Genomic DNA, 18,951 nt, shown 5'->3' on the forward strand with positions numbered 1-18,951 from the left:
GTTACTCTATTTTATCGACCACGGAATGATGAAAGACAAAGTTGACCTGGGCTGGACTTGAACTCAAAATATAAAGATCTTTACGTTTTGAGCTGAAATCCCTCCGGAGCCGTCTTTGTCTTTCATCCTTCGGAGGGGCGGGGTCCATAAAATAAAGTACCAGTTCGACTAACCCCTTCCACTAAAATTGCCGAGCTTGTGCCAAAATTGGAAGCCATTATTATTATCATTATTAACTGGCACGTGAAAAAACATTCGAGCGAGGCCGTTGCCAGTGCCGCTGGACTGGCTCCTGTGCAGGTGGCACGTAAAAAACACCATTTGAACGTGGCTGTTACCAGTACGGACTGACTGGCCCTCGTGCCGGTGGCACGTAAAGGCACCCACTACACTCTCGGAGTGGTTGGCGTTAGGAAGGGCATCCAGCTGTAGAAAATCTGGCAGATGAGATTGGAGCCTGGTGCAGCCATCTGGTTCGCTAGTCCTCAGTCAAATCGTCCAACCCATGCTAGCATGGACAGCAGACATTAAACAATAATTATTATTATTATTATTATTATTATTATTATTATTATTATTATTATTATTATTATTATTATTATTATTATTATTATTATTATTATTATCATCTTTAAGGCGGTGATATGGCAGAAACGTTAGCACGCTGGGCGAAATGCTTCGCGGTATTTTTGTCCGCCTTGTCGTTCTGAGTTCAAATTCCGCCGAGGTCAATTTTACCTTTCATCCTTTCGGGGGTCGATAAATTAAGTACTAGTCAAGTCCTGGGATTGCTGTGATCGACCACCTCCTCCCCTCAAGTTTCAGGCCTTGTGCTTATAATAGAAAGGGTTATTATTATTATAACTTCTTCGTTCAATTTTGTTTCCACTCCTTGCCGAGTGTCTTCCCGACTCCTAGGGCAAAGAAACTCACAGCATACGTTAACAAGTTATTTAACTAAACACACCAGATTGTGCATTTTCAAGATGAAATGAAGTTATTAAAAAGAAAAAAAAGGATGATTTTCTAGAACTTACAATCAAATGTAAAAACAAACGAAATAAAAGTTGATAAACAGGATTAGCTGAAGATAATCCGCATCTGAGTTCCAACTTCTTTCAAAAATAAAATTTATTTCTATTTGTAGACTATGGCTATGGAATATTAGCTGTTGCGGTAATCTGTTTTTGTTCGCTTCTTGGAGTATTCATGAATATATGCCAGAAGAAAGTCTATGGTTATACGATGGCGTTTTTCGAAGGACTTGCAGTTGGAACATTGGCCACCGATGCTTTACTCCATTTGATTCCTCAAGTTAGTAATTCTCTGATGTTATATTCTTTTCTTCTGCGTCGTGTGGTTGTGTGTTGTCATCGGTTAGTTTATAAAATTCACTTAAATTTTCGCAGCCTTTATGATAAAGTGAAAGCTCTACCGAGGAGGAAATTACAACAGTTGTACACACACACAAACGCACGTATACAAACACACATACACACAATTACATACCACACATACACGAACAAACATACACACTCAATTGTATATTTTGTGGAGTGAGGGTAAACGTAATTGGCTCCATATTGTAACTTGGTACCAAAAAGAATACAACTTATAGCATTTGGTCGCCAATGACGGGTTAACACGCCAGAAATCCCCCTTTCTCACAAGACACAGTTAAAACAAATTCCGATTAATTAGTGTTTATATAACCCAGTTTATAAGCTTGTCTCAAAGGAAGAAAAACCAGTTAATAATTCTGGACATGCAAGAATTGATTGGCGTGGAGAAAATTGGAAGTAATTTTCTAAAATGATAAGTTTGTCAACTATTTCTAAGAATGAGTATCTGGTTGCTTTACGTGGGTTATTGTTTTAATTTTACATTACATCGCAATGAATGAACAATGACATCATTGTTTACAGGCTTCCAACCGGTCAACCATCAGCTCACTACATTTCAGACGATGTGAGCGACGAAGGAGTGTCTGTAATTCGGTACAGAACAAATATTGCAAAGGACATCTTCTGAAAAGTTATCGCTATATTTTCCAGTTTTCTTACCGATAGACATCTGCAGTGAAAGATAGCTTCTTACATATATATTAATAGTAATGGTATGACAACAAAAGAATGGATGAGACCTCGATATTATGTAAATAGAGGAATTTATCTGTAATATAGTATGTGACAATTATTCGGTTGCCATAATAAAACTCCGAGTTTCGGATGTCGGGGCGGAAATCTGCTCCGGCATCGCGTCAGTTATTAAGGTAATAAAAAAAAATGCTTTTTTTTTTATTGCTGCGCTTGTTGCATAAATGCACAGACATAGATCGTAGCAGACGAAATTAGTTTTCATGGGGGCCGGAGTCCTCAGACAACTGATGAAGGGTCCTTTCTCTGTGTTTACTTGTCCTGTTCTCCATTTTTTTCTCGTTGTTTACCTATTTAATCCGTTTGTTTACGTATTTCATGTTGGTAACGTCTTGTACATATATATGCATATATATATATATATAATTTACTATTAATTACTTAATTGAACGCCACGCATCCATCGCCGTCTTTTGTTTGTCTGTTTTTTGTCTTTGTTGCCGTACACATTCGCTAGCTTTCTTACAAAGGGGTCTAATGCTCTTAGCTTAGACTTTTTTGGGGGAAACCAGATCGAACTATCTCAAGTGTAACTGCCCGAAATGGTCGTGACTTCTGGAATTTGACAGAGGAAAGAAAGCCACGAATGACCCGTCTTTTTTTGCCTGTCTTTCTGATTGTTGTTTCTCTTGTCCGCCTTTGTATCGTCCATCTATCCGAATGTTTTAATGTCTTTTATTGCATTCTTGTTCCACATGTATGTATATGTATATGTATGTATATATATATGGGAGAATTTACGAAAAAAACAACAGGCGAACAACAAATGGATGTATTAGTTTAAGGATAGCTATGGCCGGTCTTTGAGGTTATCCAAGGTTTCATGCCCATAAAGTGCTTAGTAAGAATATCACCTAATCAAATATTCGTAGATTTACTTCAGTTAGTTTTTGACAATCTCACAATAAGCCTCATTCCTCTTTATTTTTTTCTTATTTCTCCTTTATTTCCTCTTTCTATTGATTTCTCTTAATCTATGTATCTTATATGGTATCAGTCTATTTTCATTATGGCTGGCCAGTGAGTTGAATGCATCCTGTCCTAGTTAAGGTTTCTTCTACTACTAAGTACATAAAATAATCCTTTTCTTTAAATTCTAAAAGGTCATTCTAAGTTTAAACGATGCCAAAACCATAGCCATATCGTATTTCAAAGCAATCTCTACTATCATGTACACTAAGACTTTAAGAAGGCCTATCTAACACTGGAATCTTCAACTCGCTTCACCCAAATGTATGGGTAAAACCTTGAACAAAGCTGCATAGGAATGTCTAACCTGGAGGAACATGGACTGCAGCTAAACACTACATCAATGTGAATTTCATGAGAAAAATACTGTAATAAACAAGTTTTGAAGATGTATAATTCTCCATTCTTCTTCATATATATATATACTAGCAGAAATACCCGGCGTTGCCAGGGTTAAAGAGAATAATGAAATCTAAAAACGCCGTCTAGACTACGCATCATCTTTATATATAGAGATGTATATACACACACGCACCCAAACACACGTATATATATGTATATCAATATAAATATATGAAAGTCAATGAAGTTTCGTAAAAGAAGGTGATCATGTACATACTTTCTTGCTGTTGTGATTATAACACCTCATTGTAAACTATGTTCCTTGTTTTCCCTTGTGGAGCATATACAAATAGGTTTTTTGTTGCTGCCCACTCTTGAGCAGCCAACATACAGTTGTCCATGTGGGAAGCAGGGCTCTTCCAAGACAAGACCAGCTACAGACAGTGTTTGACCCTGATATTTGTTTATGGACATGGCAAAAGTCACACGAAGGGGGAATTGTAGTCTTCTGAATGTAAAAGGAATGTCTGCTCCTGATGGAGTAAGAGGAATTCTTGGAATAAAGACGTCATCCCCTTTTGCACATCCAGAAAGAATGGTAGCCTCGATAACGTGTGACATCATTTTCTAAATAATGCTCATCTGTTATATTCGGGTTAAAATTTCATCAACATCAAAAATATATGAATTTTCATGGGAGTTATGGCCGTTATGCAAAGAATATAATTTCCAAATTTCATAAAGATCCATTCAGTACTTTTGACGTAGTTTTGGATAAGAAAACAAATGACTAATGTGTGTGTTTGTGTGCATGTGTATGTGTGTGTGATAGGTGTATATATGTATAGATATCTGTATGCATGTATATATGTATATATGTGTACATATTACATGTACATCTATATATATATATATACATCTACACATATGTATACATATACATGTATGTATAGATCTATATATATATACATATACGTGTACATCTATATGTATACATATACATCTCTCTCTCTCTCTCTCTCTTTATCTCTCTCTTTCTCTCTTTCTCTCTCTCTCTCTCTAAAAGTATCTGTCATTACAGTATCGAAATGGTGTACATATACATGTATATGTATACATATACATCTCTCTCTCTCTCTCTTTCTGTCTCTCTCTTTCTGTCTCTCTCTCCCTCTTTCTGTCTCTCTCTCCCTCTTTCTGTCTCTCTCTCTCTCTTTCTGTCTCTCTCTCTCTCTTTCTGTCTCTCTCTCTCTCTTTCTGTCTCTCTCTTTCTCTCTTTCTCTCTTTCTCTCTCTGTGAAAGTATCTGTCACTACAGTATCGAAATGTGATTGTTTCAGTTAGTGGAATAGTTTCATTTTTAAAGTGAAAGTATTTGACATGAGTGTTTTTGTTTCACTTTTGACACGTAATACTTAAATAGTGGTGGAGATATTATGTTGCCGTGTGCTCGAACTCTGCAAGAAGTTAATAATTTGTTTTGACTAAAACACAACTGGAACCCTAAGTAAGGCATGTGTAAAATTTGAATGAAATCGGTTGCGTAGTTCTCGAGTTTTAGGGATTCAGACAGACAGACAGACAGACAGACAGACAGACACACATTCTCATTTTTATATATATAGATATAGGAGTGGCTGTGTGGTAAGTAGCTTGCTTACCAGCCACATGGTTCTGGGTTCAGTCCCACTGCGTGGTACCTTGGGCAAGTGTCTTCTACTATAGCCTCGGGCCGACCAAAGCCTTCTGAGTGGATTTCGTAGACGGAAACTGAAAGAAGCCCATTGTATATATATATATATATATATATATATATATATATATATATATATGTATGTATATGTTTGTGTGTCTGTGTTTGTCACCCTAACATCGCTTGACAACTGATGCTGGTGTGTTTACGTCTCCATCACTTAGCCTAGTACTTATTCTATCGGCAAGAGAGACCGAGAGAATAAGTACTAGGCTTACAAAGAATAAGTACTGGGGTCGATTTGCTCGACTAAAGGCGGTGCTCCAGCATGGCCGCAGTCAAATGACTGAAACAAATAAAAGAATAAAAGAATATATATATATGATATATATAATATATATATATATATATATATATATATATATATATATATATTCCCCCTCTCGTTCTTCCTCTTTACTACTACGTATCTCGCTTTACCCCTCTCGTTCTTCCTCTGTTACTACTACGTATCTCTTTTTTCCCACTTCGTACTTCCTCTCTTTCTCTTTTCCTCTCGTTGCTCACCTATTCTTCTACTTCCTCCCTTTGTTTCTCCCTCTACCACTCTCTCTCTTCCCCTTACACCGGCATGGTCACATGCTTCCGGTCAATAATCCTTTTCTTCCTTGGCTATCGCCGAGCAAACACGCGAACGACCTCGTCCCTACTTTCAAGTTCGTGTCTCACAGCGTTCATACACAAACAATTTTTCTCGTCTGGCCGTAAAGCCTTTTCTGTTTGTTTTCCTGTCTTGTTTTGTGTCCGCCACTACATTCCTCCATGGCAAGATTTAATTTGTGTATACAAATTTAATTTGCGGTCCATGGGAAGAGCCATTTTAACGATGTGTCCTGCCCAGCTCTTCGAAACGCCGGTGTTAAAACGGGGGTAGCTGATGAAGTAGAATGTTCTCTATGTGGCTTGTGTGTTTTCTCGTCTACGTTTTGTTTGCAATGTCCTGTACCCAGATATGCACTTATACATACAGGTGGATGTCGGTATGCACATACCTGTACGTATATATGCATATACTCATTTACTATTTGTTTATATATATATATATATATATATATATATATATATATATATATATATAAAGGGCATTATTACAGAAAAATAATAACGCCACACAGTGGACTTCTCAAAATAACCACATTTAGTACCTAATGCGAGGTACTAAATGTGGTTATTTTGAGAAGTCCACTGTGTGGCGTTATTATTTTTCTGTAATAATGCCCTTTATATAAATATAAACGAATAATTATATTCTTGGGAATAGAAATTTCCCTTATGAATTTTTTTACACACTGGCTTCTTGATAAAATTCTTGTAAAAGAGTTTTATCCTTTTTTGAATTTACTTATATATATATATATATATATATATATATATATATATATATATATATATATATATATATATATATATATATATATATATAAAGGGGTTTGTATGATTGTGTATAGAGGAATATATTATTAAAAGGAATTCCAACTCTGTTTTTTATGTTTTATTTATATTCTTATAATATTAATGTAGGATATAGAATATATAGTATATATAGTAGGTATAGTAAAATGAAATGAAGTATTGATTGTCTTATTTAATAAATGAAATATTGAATATCAAATATTAAAGGACAAGTATACTTTCTTGCATTTTAGCAGTCTTCAAGGTCCCACGCTGTGACAGGAATGTTTCAACTGCCAACTGATCGTTATCCCCTCCCACCCCATTTACAATTGTTGCCTCTTCCCTCTCTCTTGATGTCTTACAGTGTTTCCTGTCTGCAAGAAATATAAATGATGACAGAAGCCAAAACAAAGCTATTTTCCTTTGAAATTGTAACATTCGAACACATATCGTAACAAGTTGAATGATATTTGTAGATGTTAAATTTGACGTAATCATTATTTCCCTCTATACTTTAGGCTCTTGGAATCCATAGTCACGAAAGCATGGAGGCTGATGAAAGTTCTCAACCAAACCCATTATGGTTTTGTTTGGCTACTTTTGCAGGTAAGTTTATACTTTCAAAATCAAAGTAAGTGGATTCGGCTTTAAATTTCAGCCGATTTGAATTGAAAGAACACCGTGGAATTCCTTACATCTTAAGAGTGAAAAATCGCCCCTTTTTTCTCGTGCAATCTTTCCCTCCGATGTTGTAAGCAAAATATCATAATTACAATCTTAACCGGAGTACGATATACAATTAACTCATTATTAATAATATTGATTGAGATGATTTATTTAATCAATGGGTGTTGTTCGATTGAAAAAGTATCGAGCGAATATTAGTTAAAAAAAAATATCAACTCTGATTTAAAATTGTTTATCTTAATGTATATTACGTTGGAATCGATTAAAATATCTCGTAGTATTCCCCCAGGAGTTGTATCCGTTAATGCCGTGAACTTCTAAAATATTCATAGCCTAAAATTTTTGCAAAAAACCCCAAAAAACCCAATCGCAAATTGAATAAATAAGAGCTATTTTTAGACTAACCACACACACACACACACACACACACACACACACACACACACACACACACACACACACACACAGAGAGAAGCCTCTGTGTGTGTTGGATAAATTTTGACAATAAATTTCTCCATTTTTACTTTGTAAAATATGTGTAGAATATGTATTGCTTGATTGTCGATTAATTAAAGTTGTTCATTCGCTCAAGACTCGGAAATGGCAACAGAAAAGTTTAACAAAAACCCCAACAACACAAATAAAACTACGTTACGGAGTTGTCGATGCATCCTATGTTATTCAGTGTTCTATCCGTATCAGTTGTTAAGGGAGATGACTGTTGTCCCATCCGTATGTATCACATAAGGCTAGAGATGGGAACGATGATTTTCCTTCGCAAATATTAATCGGACACAGACAGTGTGTCGTTAGCCAACTGGAGGAAATGTCTTCCTGGGGCTATAAACAGCAGTAGCATCGTCGCCTATGGGTCCGCCACATCTAGGTGGAAAATATACTTCACGATTACGATGTAATTCAGTTTCAGTGAAAATCGAACAGGCTTCAGAGGCGGTTGTTAAAGAAAAGTACCATTATTTCTCCTTTTTATAGAAACGGATTTCTGAAGCTCCCTGTCTCATTTATGATTAACACTGTTCTTGATCAAAGATTACTTTATCGAATTCGTTTATGCTCCATTCTTAACTAAAATTTTAATGAATTCTCCTGAGGCCTTTCATTCTGAAGTTTATATTTTTGACTTAAGTTTATTTTTAAACCAGGAAAGTCAAGACACTGCGTGTAAGACGTGTTAAACATCCGAACGAAAAGATTAATTCACTCCCCCCCCCCACCAACATAATAAGATAATCTCAATGCTTAACATTTTTTAGCGCATAAACGTTATCCCCCCCTCTCAAACACCCAAGGCAAACAATATTGGAATCCATGACCGTTTAGTAATGCCAAGTTGCTTGAAGTTACAAATGTCAACGAAGAACCCTGTGTATAGTCGTACGAACTGCTAGAAATAACTTTTAAATATCCATCAACTCACAATTTAACGGTTTAAAAAATATACATATTGAATAATATATAGGAGGCTATGTATCAAAACACTTTGGTCATATTTGGAGCATCTTTGATTAGAAGCCAGCAAGGGCAGCACTAATTTGCGGTTAAGAAGCATTTTTACACTAATAACATCATTAATAAAGAAGCTGAAAGTGTTTAACTAAAATATTGCCAAAGTAATTAAAGAAATAGTTTGTTTTCTTCACTGCAAAGGATGCAAAGGTTCTTCAAAATGTCACTGTCCATAATTATCACTAAATCTTTGAATTTTATTTTCTAGGTACCTATGGTTTCTATCTGCTTGAAGTTGGCTTCACGGTTGTAACTAAGGCGAGTAAATATCTGAAAATTTCTTTGTAAACATTGTTTACATAACAGGCATAGTCTACGATTAATACAGTCTATAAACACACTTATCGGTTGTTTGTTTATCGATTGTCCACTTCTCTTTCTTTCTGAAAACAAGCTGCGGAAATATTTCTTATCACAAAGATCTGTAGCTAAAGATTGTTGTAACGAAAAATGTTTTGGGAGCCTGTTTTGAAAAAGAAAGGTAACTGGACAATAACCAACCGGTGGGTGTAGCTGTAGACCTCATCATTTATGACTAGTGGTTCTCAACCGGGATTCACAAGACCCCTGTGGATCCATGCAGGCAAAATAATAAATTGGGGCTCCTCAAGCAATATGTTAAGGGTCCATGAAAAAAAATGCTTTACATGTATTTATTGCAAGTAACAACAAGGCTTCTTTCTCAACATGTTTCCAGTCGCTGAAACATGTTCCTTCAGAAAGTTCTATTGCAGACTTGCAAAAGTGAACGAGTGAAAGGCAAAATAAGAATTTTGAAAGAAGTATCTATAAAACTAATTTTTAAACATTGAATGACTACGAGGATTCACCAGAATAAAATAGTAAGCAAAGGGGTTCTTCATAGGTAAAAAAATGGTTGAGAACCTCTGTGTTATGACTTTTCCCAAATATAACAATACTGATTTTAAGACAGGGAGTTTCAGATCAAAATTCTTGCAAAACATTCAAAATCGTTTTTGCAATATTCAATAAGAACATGTTAAAACTTCTAACGGTTTCGCTTGTTCAAATTTCAGGAAAGTGAACACTCACATGACCTACCTAAAGATACGAAGGTAAGAAGAACTGGCGATTTAGAGTTGCATCGCTTGTAATTTTAATTCATTTTCTCGAGCAGTAATTAGATTTTACAATTGATATCTGAGATATTTTAGCATTGTAACCTTAGCTCGGGAAATAGATTCATAACATCGGTCTATTTCAACAGAGGAAGCTGTTACAACGCCACAATTGTGTTACGTAGGAAAACAAGAACAGCTTTATTGAAAATGTAGATGTGGTTGGTGAGAAAAGAAAAAGATTTACTGTCACAAAAGATGTAGTTGATACGATCAGATTCTTTATCATGTTCAAATACAGGTGAAGGCACGTAACTTATAGTAGTCGGCTCACAATCGTAGTGAGTTCGATCCCTGGTTACGCCTTGTGCCCTTGAGCAAGATACTTTATTTGATGTTGCTTCATTTCAATCAGCTGGCAAAAATGAGTTGTACCTGTGATTCAATGAAGGTCAACCTTGTCCTATTCTGTGTCACGCTGAATCTTCCTGAGAACTACATTAAGGGTGTGCATGTCAGCCACTTGCATGTTAATTTTACGATCAGGCTGTTCCGTTGATCGGATCAGTTGGAACACTCGTCGTCGTAACCGACGGAGGGACAGTTTTTCAGGTGCTGGAAGTGAAAATGGTAAGTTGGTTTGTTTTGCTGACTTAGCGGATTAGGGGTTTCTTTTCTAGAGAAGTCTGTGGATATTATAATTCATGAGAATAAGATTATCATCCAATGATTGACCCTGTCAGCGGATCCAGTGAAATTGGACGTTTTATATGAAGTACAAGGGGGAAATATTGGTTAACTAAAGTAAGTACTGGTGTACTTAATTTAGTTATTCAGTATAAATTCTTCTAGGTGGTGCCCCAGCTTGGTCGCAGTGTAATGACTGAAACAAGAAAAAGAAAAAAAAAGAGATAATAGGAACATTAGACATTGCTGAAGTTTATACTTTATTAGCGAAACATTTGATTCTACATCGGAAAACAATTTATAGAACGTCTTGATATGAATAACGAAGTGAAGGCAGCGAGCTGGCAGAATCGTTGACACGCCGGACAAAATGCTTAGAGGCATTTTGTCCGGCTTAACGTTCTGAGTTCAAATACCTTTCGAGGGTCGATAAATTAAGTACCAGTTGCAAACTGGGTCGATCCAATCAACTTCCACCTCCCCTCAAAACTGCTGGCCTTGTGCCCAAAGTTGAAACTGATTTGAATAATTAATTAAGTTAAAATATTTTTTTAACGAAATGTCGTTATTTTAAACTTAGCTTTCTGAAGTCTACACAACCACAAATGAGAAGAACAACTCTTTGGAAAACCCAAAAAGTATGGCTGAACCGAATATTCCAGAGAAACCTAATAGTATGTATTCCGTTTTTTATTGTTATTTTCATTATCATCATCACCCACTCACGACGAGAGAGTCTCTACTTAGTCGCTCGTATGGCCGTTAGGGGTCAATATAAGATTTTGATGTTAAAGTTTATCTTTTATAAACTGGTTATACTTCTAAAAAACACAAAATATTTTAACAATTTTTTATGCAATTAACATTCTAACTTATTTTTATATTTCAGCAAGGGAAACTCCCCGCCTGGGGATCCTACTATCCTCTGCAACTCATGGAAAGATAAGCCAAAACTATTTATGTTTAAGAATTCAATAACTCTGAATATTGTAATATATTTTTTTTTCCAGAATGTTCTTCACTTTCTCTCATAGTTATACTCGGCGATGCTTTGCACAATTTTGCTGATGGCCTCACCATAGGAGCAGCGTTTTCAACATCTGAGTCGTTTGGGCTCATGACAAGCATCGCTGTTCTATGCCATGAAATACCTCACGAATTAGGTAGGTAAAAGTTGTCTCCCTTGCACGCTCTTGAAAATAACTCTCTAAAACTAGTTGCAGTTAAAAGCGACGACCTGGCAGAATCGGTAGCAGGCTGGACGAAATGCTTAGCGGTATTTTGCCCATCGCTGAGTTCAGGGTTTAAATTCCGTCGAGGTCAACTTTGCCTTTCGGGTCGATTAAATAAGTACCAGTTATGCACTGGGGTCGATGTAATCGACTTAATCCCTTCCTCCAAATTTTAGGTCTTGAACCTATAGTAGAAAAGATTATAAGTCGCAGTAAGGCGTCGGACAAAATGCCACGCGTTATTTCGTCACGTGAAAGGTGGCGAAATAGCAGAATCGTTAGAACGTAAGAAAAACAACTTTGTTGCATTTCTAACACTTGACCTTAATATTTCTTTCTATTTCTTAAATTTCAGGAGATTTTGCTGTCCTCTTGGCGAATGGAATCGGTTTTAAACGCGCCCTTTTGTTCAACTTCGTATCGTCATTGACCGCTTTTGTAGGCCTCTTCATCGGATTGGGCGTGTCTACTGATTTTATCGTTCGTCGGTGGATATATGCTGTATCTGCAGGGATGTTCCTGTATATAGCATTTGTCGATTTGGTAAGTTTTGAGAAAAAGCTAGAAATATTCACAAAGAGGAAAGAACTCTTGCTGCATATTCTTTTGCAGGCCCTGTTTGACTGCAAAGAGAGAATCGGGTCGTACGTAGAAATAATGTTTCTAAATCTCTCAGAGAGATTTATACAGTAGCAACACGATACAGTGGTGGTATGTTGTCAACTTAATGTGACAGTTCCATGAAAGGGAAGAATACTACTGCTTTTTAGCCCTAGGAAGCAACGCTTTCTGTCAGCCTTGACACATTTCCTGTCTCCTTATGTTTCTGGATGCTGGCTTTGCTGGGTGGAGGTGCTTATTTCCCCCTTTATAAACATAAGGACACAGGAAATGTGTCAAAGCCAACAGGAAGCGGTGCTTCCTAGGGCTAAATAGCAGTAGTATTATTCCCTTTCATGGGACTGTCACATTAAGGGCCATACGTAGTTTGACCATCTGTTGGTTGATGGGGGAAAACATGAAAGAGAAGAGAATTCCAGAGGAATACAAGTACAGGGGGAAGAAGGATTGGGAAAAAATAGTTAGTTCAGGGACTGAGACAAATCTCAGTTGAGAATATCAGAAGAAAATACGAGCGAACCTAGGCGAAATGGGTCTACAGCTTAGTATGATGACAGAGTAAGATCGTCAGTGGGAGAGGTTGGGGAGGTAAAGGAATAAAATGAAATTAAATTAAGCAAGATAAAATAATAATAAAAAAAAATACTGGAGTATAAAGAGATATGAGGAGGGGTTCGAAAATGGTCTAGGGTTCAACGGAAGGGATTCTGAAATTATAGGAAGTCTGCAAATTTCAGAGGTCGAAACACTTTAAGTTTAAATGTTTAAAATTTACATACTGGTTCCGATATTCTTATTTTCACTTTATTCTTTATTTTTAATTCGAAAATCGAAAAAGAAGGAAGAACTTACCAGACCTTCTCGGAATCTAATGGAACTCAAAAGCGAATGTTTGCTAAGTTTATAATTAAATAATAACCCCTCCCCTCATCAATCGCTAAAATACTATTTACGTTTCAAACGGATAAATATATTTAGTGGTTACAAAACGAAGGGAGATAACTTTATTGGAATACTTTATATTGTTGCAGTAAAAATGAGCTCCCCTTAACTTTTCTCACAGGATTTTGTTCACATTTCAACTCTCGTATATCATGTTTTATCATTAAGATAGATTATCTAATTACTTTTCGAGTACTATACATAATTTTATGTGTAATGTAAGTGTGCATACTCGACAGAGTGTAAGTGCCTTGAGAGAAAAGTTAGACATAAGAAGCATCAGTTGTAGTCTGCAAGAGAGACGATTGCGCTGGTATGGACATGTGGCAAGATTGGATGAGGATAGCTGTGTGAAAAAGTGCCATTAAAGTTTTCATTTCACTGTAATTTCACAAATATTTTGTAATGTTCATATTTCTGCTTTTCAAAATATTTTTTTTAGTTTCCAGTAATGAAAAAGCATAAGACGGTGAAAAGCTTGGTTAGTCTTTTCAGCAACGCTGGTTTAATTTTGGGTGTCATAATAATAACTTTACTTGGCTTTTATGAAGAGAAAATCGTCGGCCACTAAAACGGTATGTTTTCAACTATATTTATTTCATTTATTTTAGTCTATATCATTGTCGACATCATTTGTAGAACTTGTTTAGAGTTCACCATTAAGGAATGTCAATTGTAGTTAATGAACGTGGTGGATGAAATAACAAAGCATTGAAGCGATACGCCAACATATGTAGTAACTTACGTTTATCGTTAACAAAAAGCCGGAAGATTTTCGTCCACGAAAAATTTCTTTATTGACGTGTCGTGTTAAAAAAAACACAATATGGAGTTAGGCTTCCGGAGGCGATTTCGTTTCGCGCATAAATCTGATGTTTATTGTGTTTTTCAACAAAATACGTGTGTAAAGGAATTTTGGGTGAATATATATATATATATATATATATATATATATATATATATATATGTTGTTGTACTTGGGGATGGTCATATTGCCAGTTTAGCCAATAAAAACACACGCACTGTATATTTGGTGTTAATTTGCTTCAGCTTTATATTACATTAATCTTAATCTTATTTCAGCCAGAGTTCTTTCGTCACACTTCTGTGACCTCATCAGTGGTCCTTTGTTTCCTTCTTTCTTATGTGTCTCACCTTGCTAACTATCAGCCATTTTGTATTTTGTATTCCTATTGTATGTGTCTACGCATGCGTGTCCTTCAATGTGTCTGTGAAGTGTATGTGTGTATGGGGAGTGTCTGTATCACCTATATTCTCTGTTAATACGTGTTCGTTTGTATTTGTATATAGGTGATACAGACACTCCCCATACACACATACACTTCACAGACACATTGAAGGACACGCATGCGTAGACACATACAATAGGAATACAAAATACAAAATGGCTGATAGTTAGCAAGGTGAGACACACATAAGAAAGAAGGAAACAAAGGACCACTGATGAGGTCACAGAAGTGTGACGAAAGAACTCTGGCCGAAATAAGATTAAGATTAATGTAATATAAAGCTGAAGCAAATTAACACCAAATATACAGTGCGTGTGTTTTTATTGGCTAAACTGGCAATATGACCATCCCCAAGTACAACATCTCTTTCAACACACGATTTCACATCAAAAATCTTGCAAAACAAATATATATATATATATATATATATATATATATATATATATATATATATATAATGTAAAGATAGGCGCAGACGTGGTTGTGTGACAAGAAACTTGCTTCCCAACCACGCTGCTGAATTAATGCAAAATATATCCAGAGTTGTCTCCCGTACTTGGTGGGGGTTTCTTCTCCTCCACCTCAGCCACCAGTTACTTTTTGTATTATCTTTTTAATTATTGCAGTCATCGGTCTGCAGTCATACTGGAGGACCGCCTTGAATGGTTTAGTTTACCAAATCGTAAATCGTCCCCAATACTATTTTTTAAAACTTCGCAACTTATTCTATCGGTTTCTTTTGCTGAACCTCTAAGTTACAGGAGCGTTAACAAATCAGCAGTAGTTGTCGAGTGGTGGGGGCGGGTGCTAACACACACACACACAAACACACACACACACACGGCAGGCTTCTTTTCAGTTTCTGTCTACCAAATCTTCTCACAAGACTTTGGTTGACCTAGGGCTATAGTAGAACCCCAAGGTGCCGTGCAGTGGGACTGAACCCCAAACCAAACCAATTGGTTTGGGGTTCAGTTTGAGACGTAAGCCTCTCTAACACACAGCCACGCCTGCGCCTATATCTATTAATTATTCTCTTGTCTTGTGGTTGCTGCTCTGATTCATTTAACGAAAAGATCTGCTCAGTACACATCCATGGATGCATAATGTGCGTCTATTTAATACAATTCTTCGTACGTTTACGGTTACGATACTTGCACGCCACATCACTGTTTCTTTGGGTATTTCGGGTCTTGTAGCATCCATCTTCATTGAAGCGAGTCGATCGAAATTGATCAAACCTCGCCGCCGACTATCTGCGTGGCATTTTCCTGAGACCAACGGTTACCTATTTTCAACTAGAGATCTAGGCCTTCGAAAGTTTGACGATCTAGCATGGACTCAGTCCTCCAACCATTCCTGCTGTAATCTACTAGAAACTCCTGGAATCATTCCTCTAACCATTCTTGCAGTAGTCTGCTAGAAACTCCTGGTGCTTTGCACTCTTCATATATTCATATCTAACATAGACACGTGACCAGGCATTTTGTAGGAGGAGGAAACAATCAATAATATCAATCCCGAAAGGTCGAAGGACGACCTTGTCCTCTGTGGAGTTTAAACTCAGAACTTGTTTTGTTTAAACTCAGAACTTGTATAATGAAAGATTGCATGAGATTTTGTCCGACGCACCGGCAATTCTACTAAAACACAACTTTTATTAATAAATAATGTAAATTAAGGCGGCGAGCTGGCAGAATCGTTCACACGCCCGTCTTTATGTTCTGAGTTCAAATTCCACTGAGATCGACTTTGCTTTTCATTCTTTCGGGGTCGATAAAATAAGTACCAGTTGCGTACTGAGGTCAATGTAATCGACTTCGCCTCTCGCTCGAAATTGCTAGCCTTGAGTCAATATAATGGAAGGCAATGACGTTTCATAAATGAATGAAACTGATCTGATGTCGACTCCAGGTTGATTTCGATGGATAATGCAAAGTTTTGAAACATATTTGTTCTTCGTTAAAACATATTAAAAGGAACAAAAAAAATATCTCAGTCAATTTCTTTGATTATTTGTATGCATATGGTTTATGAAAACTAGGTAACGAGGTAGCTGATTGATTCCACAATAGAACGAAGCTCCTAGTAGCCATTGGTAAGATCGAAAAGTGTTTTTTTGTCACACTGCGTGCAACACCTAACGTTTCGAGTTTTTCCCTTTCGCATGAGAGCATGAATACATCACAGCAAGCATTATCTCCAATGTCTTACATATTGTCATCACTATGGAACAAAACGAAAGTCAAGAGATGTTAAAATCCACGTTTTATCGCTAACGAACTTCTCATTTGTGTTTTTCATATCGAAAATAATTTATTGCCGACGCTGATCATCATCGGTATCAACAGATTGAAACATTTACTGTGTAATATCTACTTACAGCCGAACGGACTGGGCAGCGGACAATTTGGACAGGAAAAGGCGCACAACTACGGAATGGATATGATTTAACGACGCAGCATTCGGCTATCTGTCACTCACATGCATATGTATCTACGCATACATGAGCAGTTGCATGTGCGTATGTATGTGTGTATGTATGTATGTATGTGTGGTGTGGTATGGTGTGTGTGTGTGTGTGTGTGTGTGTGTGTGTGTGTGTGTTCAGTTTTTAATCACTTAAATTCTTTTGAAGAAGGAGCTGGTTTCTAACAAAGACACAACACTCCATCCTTGGAATGTAGATAACAAACACAATGTCACATTTTAAACTTGAGAAAAGTCTTGCATATCTTTACTGTTCCACTTACAGAATGTATTTGTAATCTGCGAGTCAGATGGTTGATTTCTTCTTCCGTGTGTGTGCGCGCGCGCTCTCTCACGCAAACTCCTGGATGCAAAGCCTTCTGTACAGAGTGTGTTAGACACTGGGCAGCGTCGTCGGATCTCTCCTTCCTTCGCTTTATCTCCCTTTCCCTCTCTCTCATACACATACTACACACAACTCACGCACATACGTAGGCGGTCTAATTACACACACACACACACACAATTACCCCACCACCGTCTAATATAACTTTATTTGTCCAATTCTCATACTTTTTCTAATTCATATGTAAGACATTTTATTGCAAGCATGAGAGAATCCTTAAAAGAAATTACCACCGCCACCACCACTACCACCACCGCCGCCGCCGCCGCCGCCGCCACCACCACCACCACCACCACCACCACCACCACCATTAGCAGCATTTCGTCCGTCATTACGTTCTGAGTTCAAATGCCATCGGGGTCGACTTTGGGGGAACGATAAAATAAGTACCAGTTGAGTTCTGGGGTCGATGTAATCATCTAGCCTCCTTCCCCAAATTTCAAATTTTGTGCCTATAATGGAAAGAATTGTTATTATTATTATTATTATTATTATTATTATTATTATTATTAAACGTATATAGATGCATTACTTTTCTGTATAGTGTTTGTATACTGTAAACCCAAACGTTTTGGTTTCGTAATTTTTGGGATATAATTTTTGCTTTTCTCAAAACAAATATAATTATAAATATCTTATTGCTTGTAAAGCACTCACTGTCCATCTATAAGTTTCAAGAAAATATATTGAAATAAAATAAATCGAAATAAAACCTTTAATAAAATGAACTGTAAATATGATGTATTTTATACTTTTTTGACATTCTTAATATTTTTATAAATATTTTGTATATTATATGCTTTGCTTGTCAAAATGTTTATAAATTTACAGTTATTTAAATATAGCAACATTTTTCAAACATATATTCTAAAGTTATAATTGTAATAAAAATATTTTAAACTTACGACGAACAGTTTTTAGTTTGTTTATATATTGCAGAAATATAGTGTCTATTCCAAATGTTTTTTTCTTTCAACAATAAAACTTTTCAGTAATATGGTTGTATGTATTTTTTGTGAGGTTGTTAAATTATATAAATGTTTAATTAATATATCACAGGCTGTGTCATGCTGAAGATTTCTAAAAAGAATTAAATAGTACTATACAGATTTATCAGCGACTAGAAATTCCCAAAACTTCTGAATAAGGAAGCAAAAAAATGCAGTGTGTTTATTCTATGGGTCTTTTTCCTTATTCTTGAATTTGAAATTCAATCTTCTAATCGCACCATGTATTATGAAGAGATGATTATCTCCCTCGTATAAAGTGCTCGGTAGGGAGCGTCATGTGTTTAAAGAACAGTTGGAAGTTGATTCAAGCCTTTTTTCGAAGGTCATCACAGGTGGTGAAAGCTGTTGCTACGGCTACGACCCGGAAACGAAGCAGCAATCAAGTCAATGGGAAGCATTCAATATCACCACGCCCCCCACAAAAGTG

At 36.4% G+C, this 18,951-nt stretch overlaps 1 protein-coding gene across 2 annotated transcripts in view; it reads left to right on the forward strand.

Annotated features, from left to right (window-relative positions):
• LOC106880607 (zinc transporter ZIP12) overlaps nucleotides 1-18,418 on the forward strand; it is a 52,437-nt gene extending 34,019 nt beyond the window's left edge. For both annotated transcript variants that reach the window (XM_089364296.1, XM_089364295.1), the window contains exons 8-16: nucleotides 1,148-1,314; nucleotides 7,133-7,220; nucleotides 9,037-9,086; nucleotides 9,866-9,904; nucleotides 11,175-11,268; nucleotides 11,605-11,757; nucleotides 12,182-12,369; nucleotides 13,832-13,964; nucleotides 17,025-18,418. In XM_089364296.1, the coding sequence (XP_089220422.1) occupies nucleotides 1,148-1,314; nucleotides 7,133-7,220; nucleotides 9,037-9,086; nucleotides 9,866-9,904; nucleotides 11,175-11,268; nucleotides 11,605-11,757; nucleotides 12,182-12,369; nucleotides 13,832-13,960 (908 nt within the window). In that variant the 3' untranslated portion in view covers nucleotides 13,961-13,964; nucleotides 17,025-18,418. The remainder of the gene's footprint in view (nucleotides 1-1,147; nucleotides 1,315-7,132; nucleotides 7,221-9,036; nucleotides 9,087-9,865; nucleotides 9,905-11,174; nucleotides 11,269-11,604; nucleotides 11,758-12,181; nucleotides 12,370-13,831; nucleotides 13,965-17,024) is intronic.
• Nucleotides 18,419-18,951: the final 533 nt, after the last annotated feature.

The sequence above is a fragment of the Octopus bimaculoides genome, chromosome 16 (genome assembly GCF_046866305.1).
Source record: "Octopus bimaculoides isolate indiv1 chromosome 16, ASM4686630v1, whole genome shotgun sequence".
NCBI classification, from domain to species: Eukaryota; Metazoa; Mollusca; class Cephalopoda; order Octopoda; family Octopodidae; genus Octopus; species Octopus bimaculoides.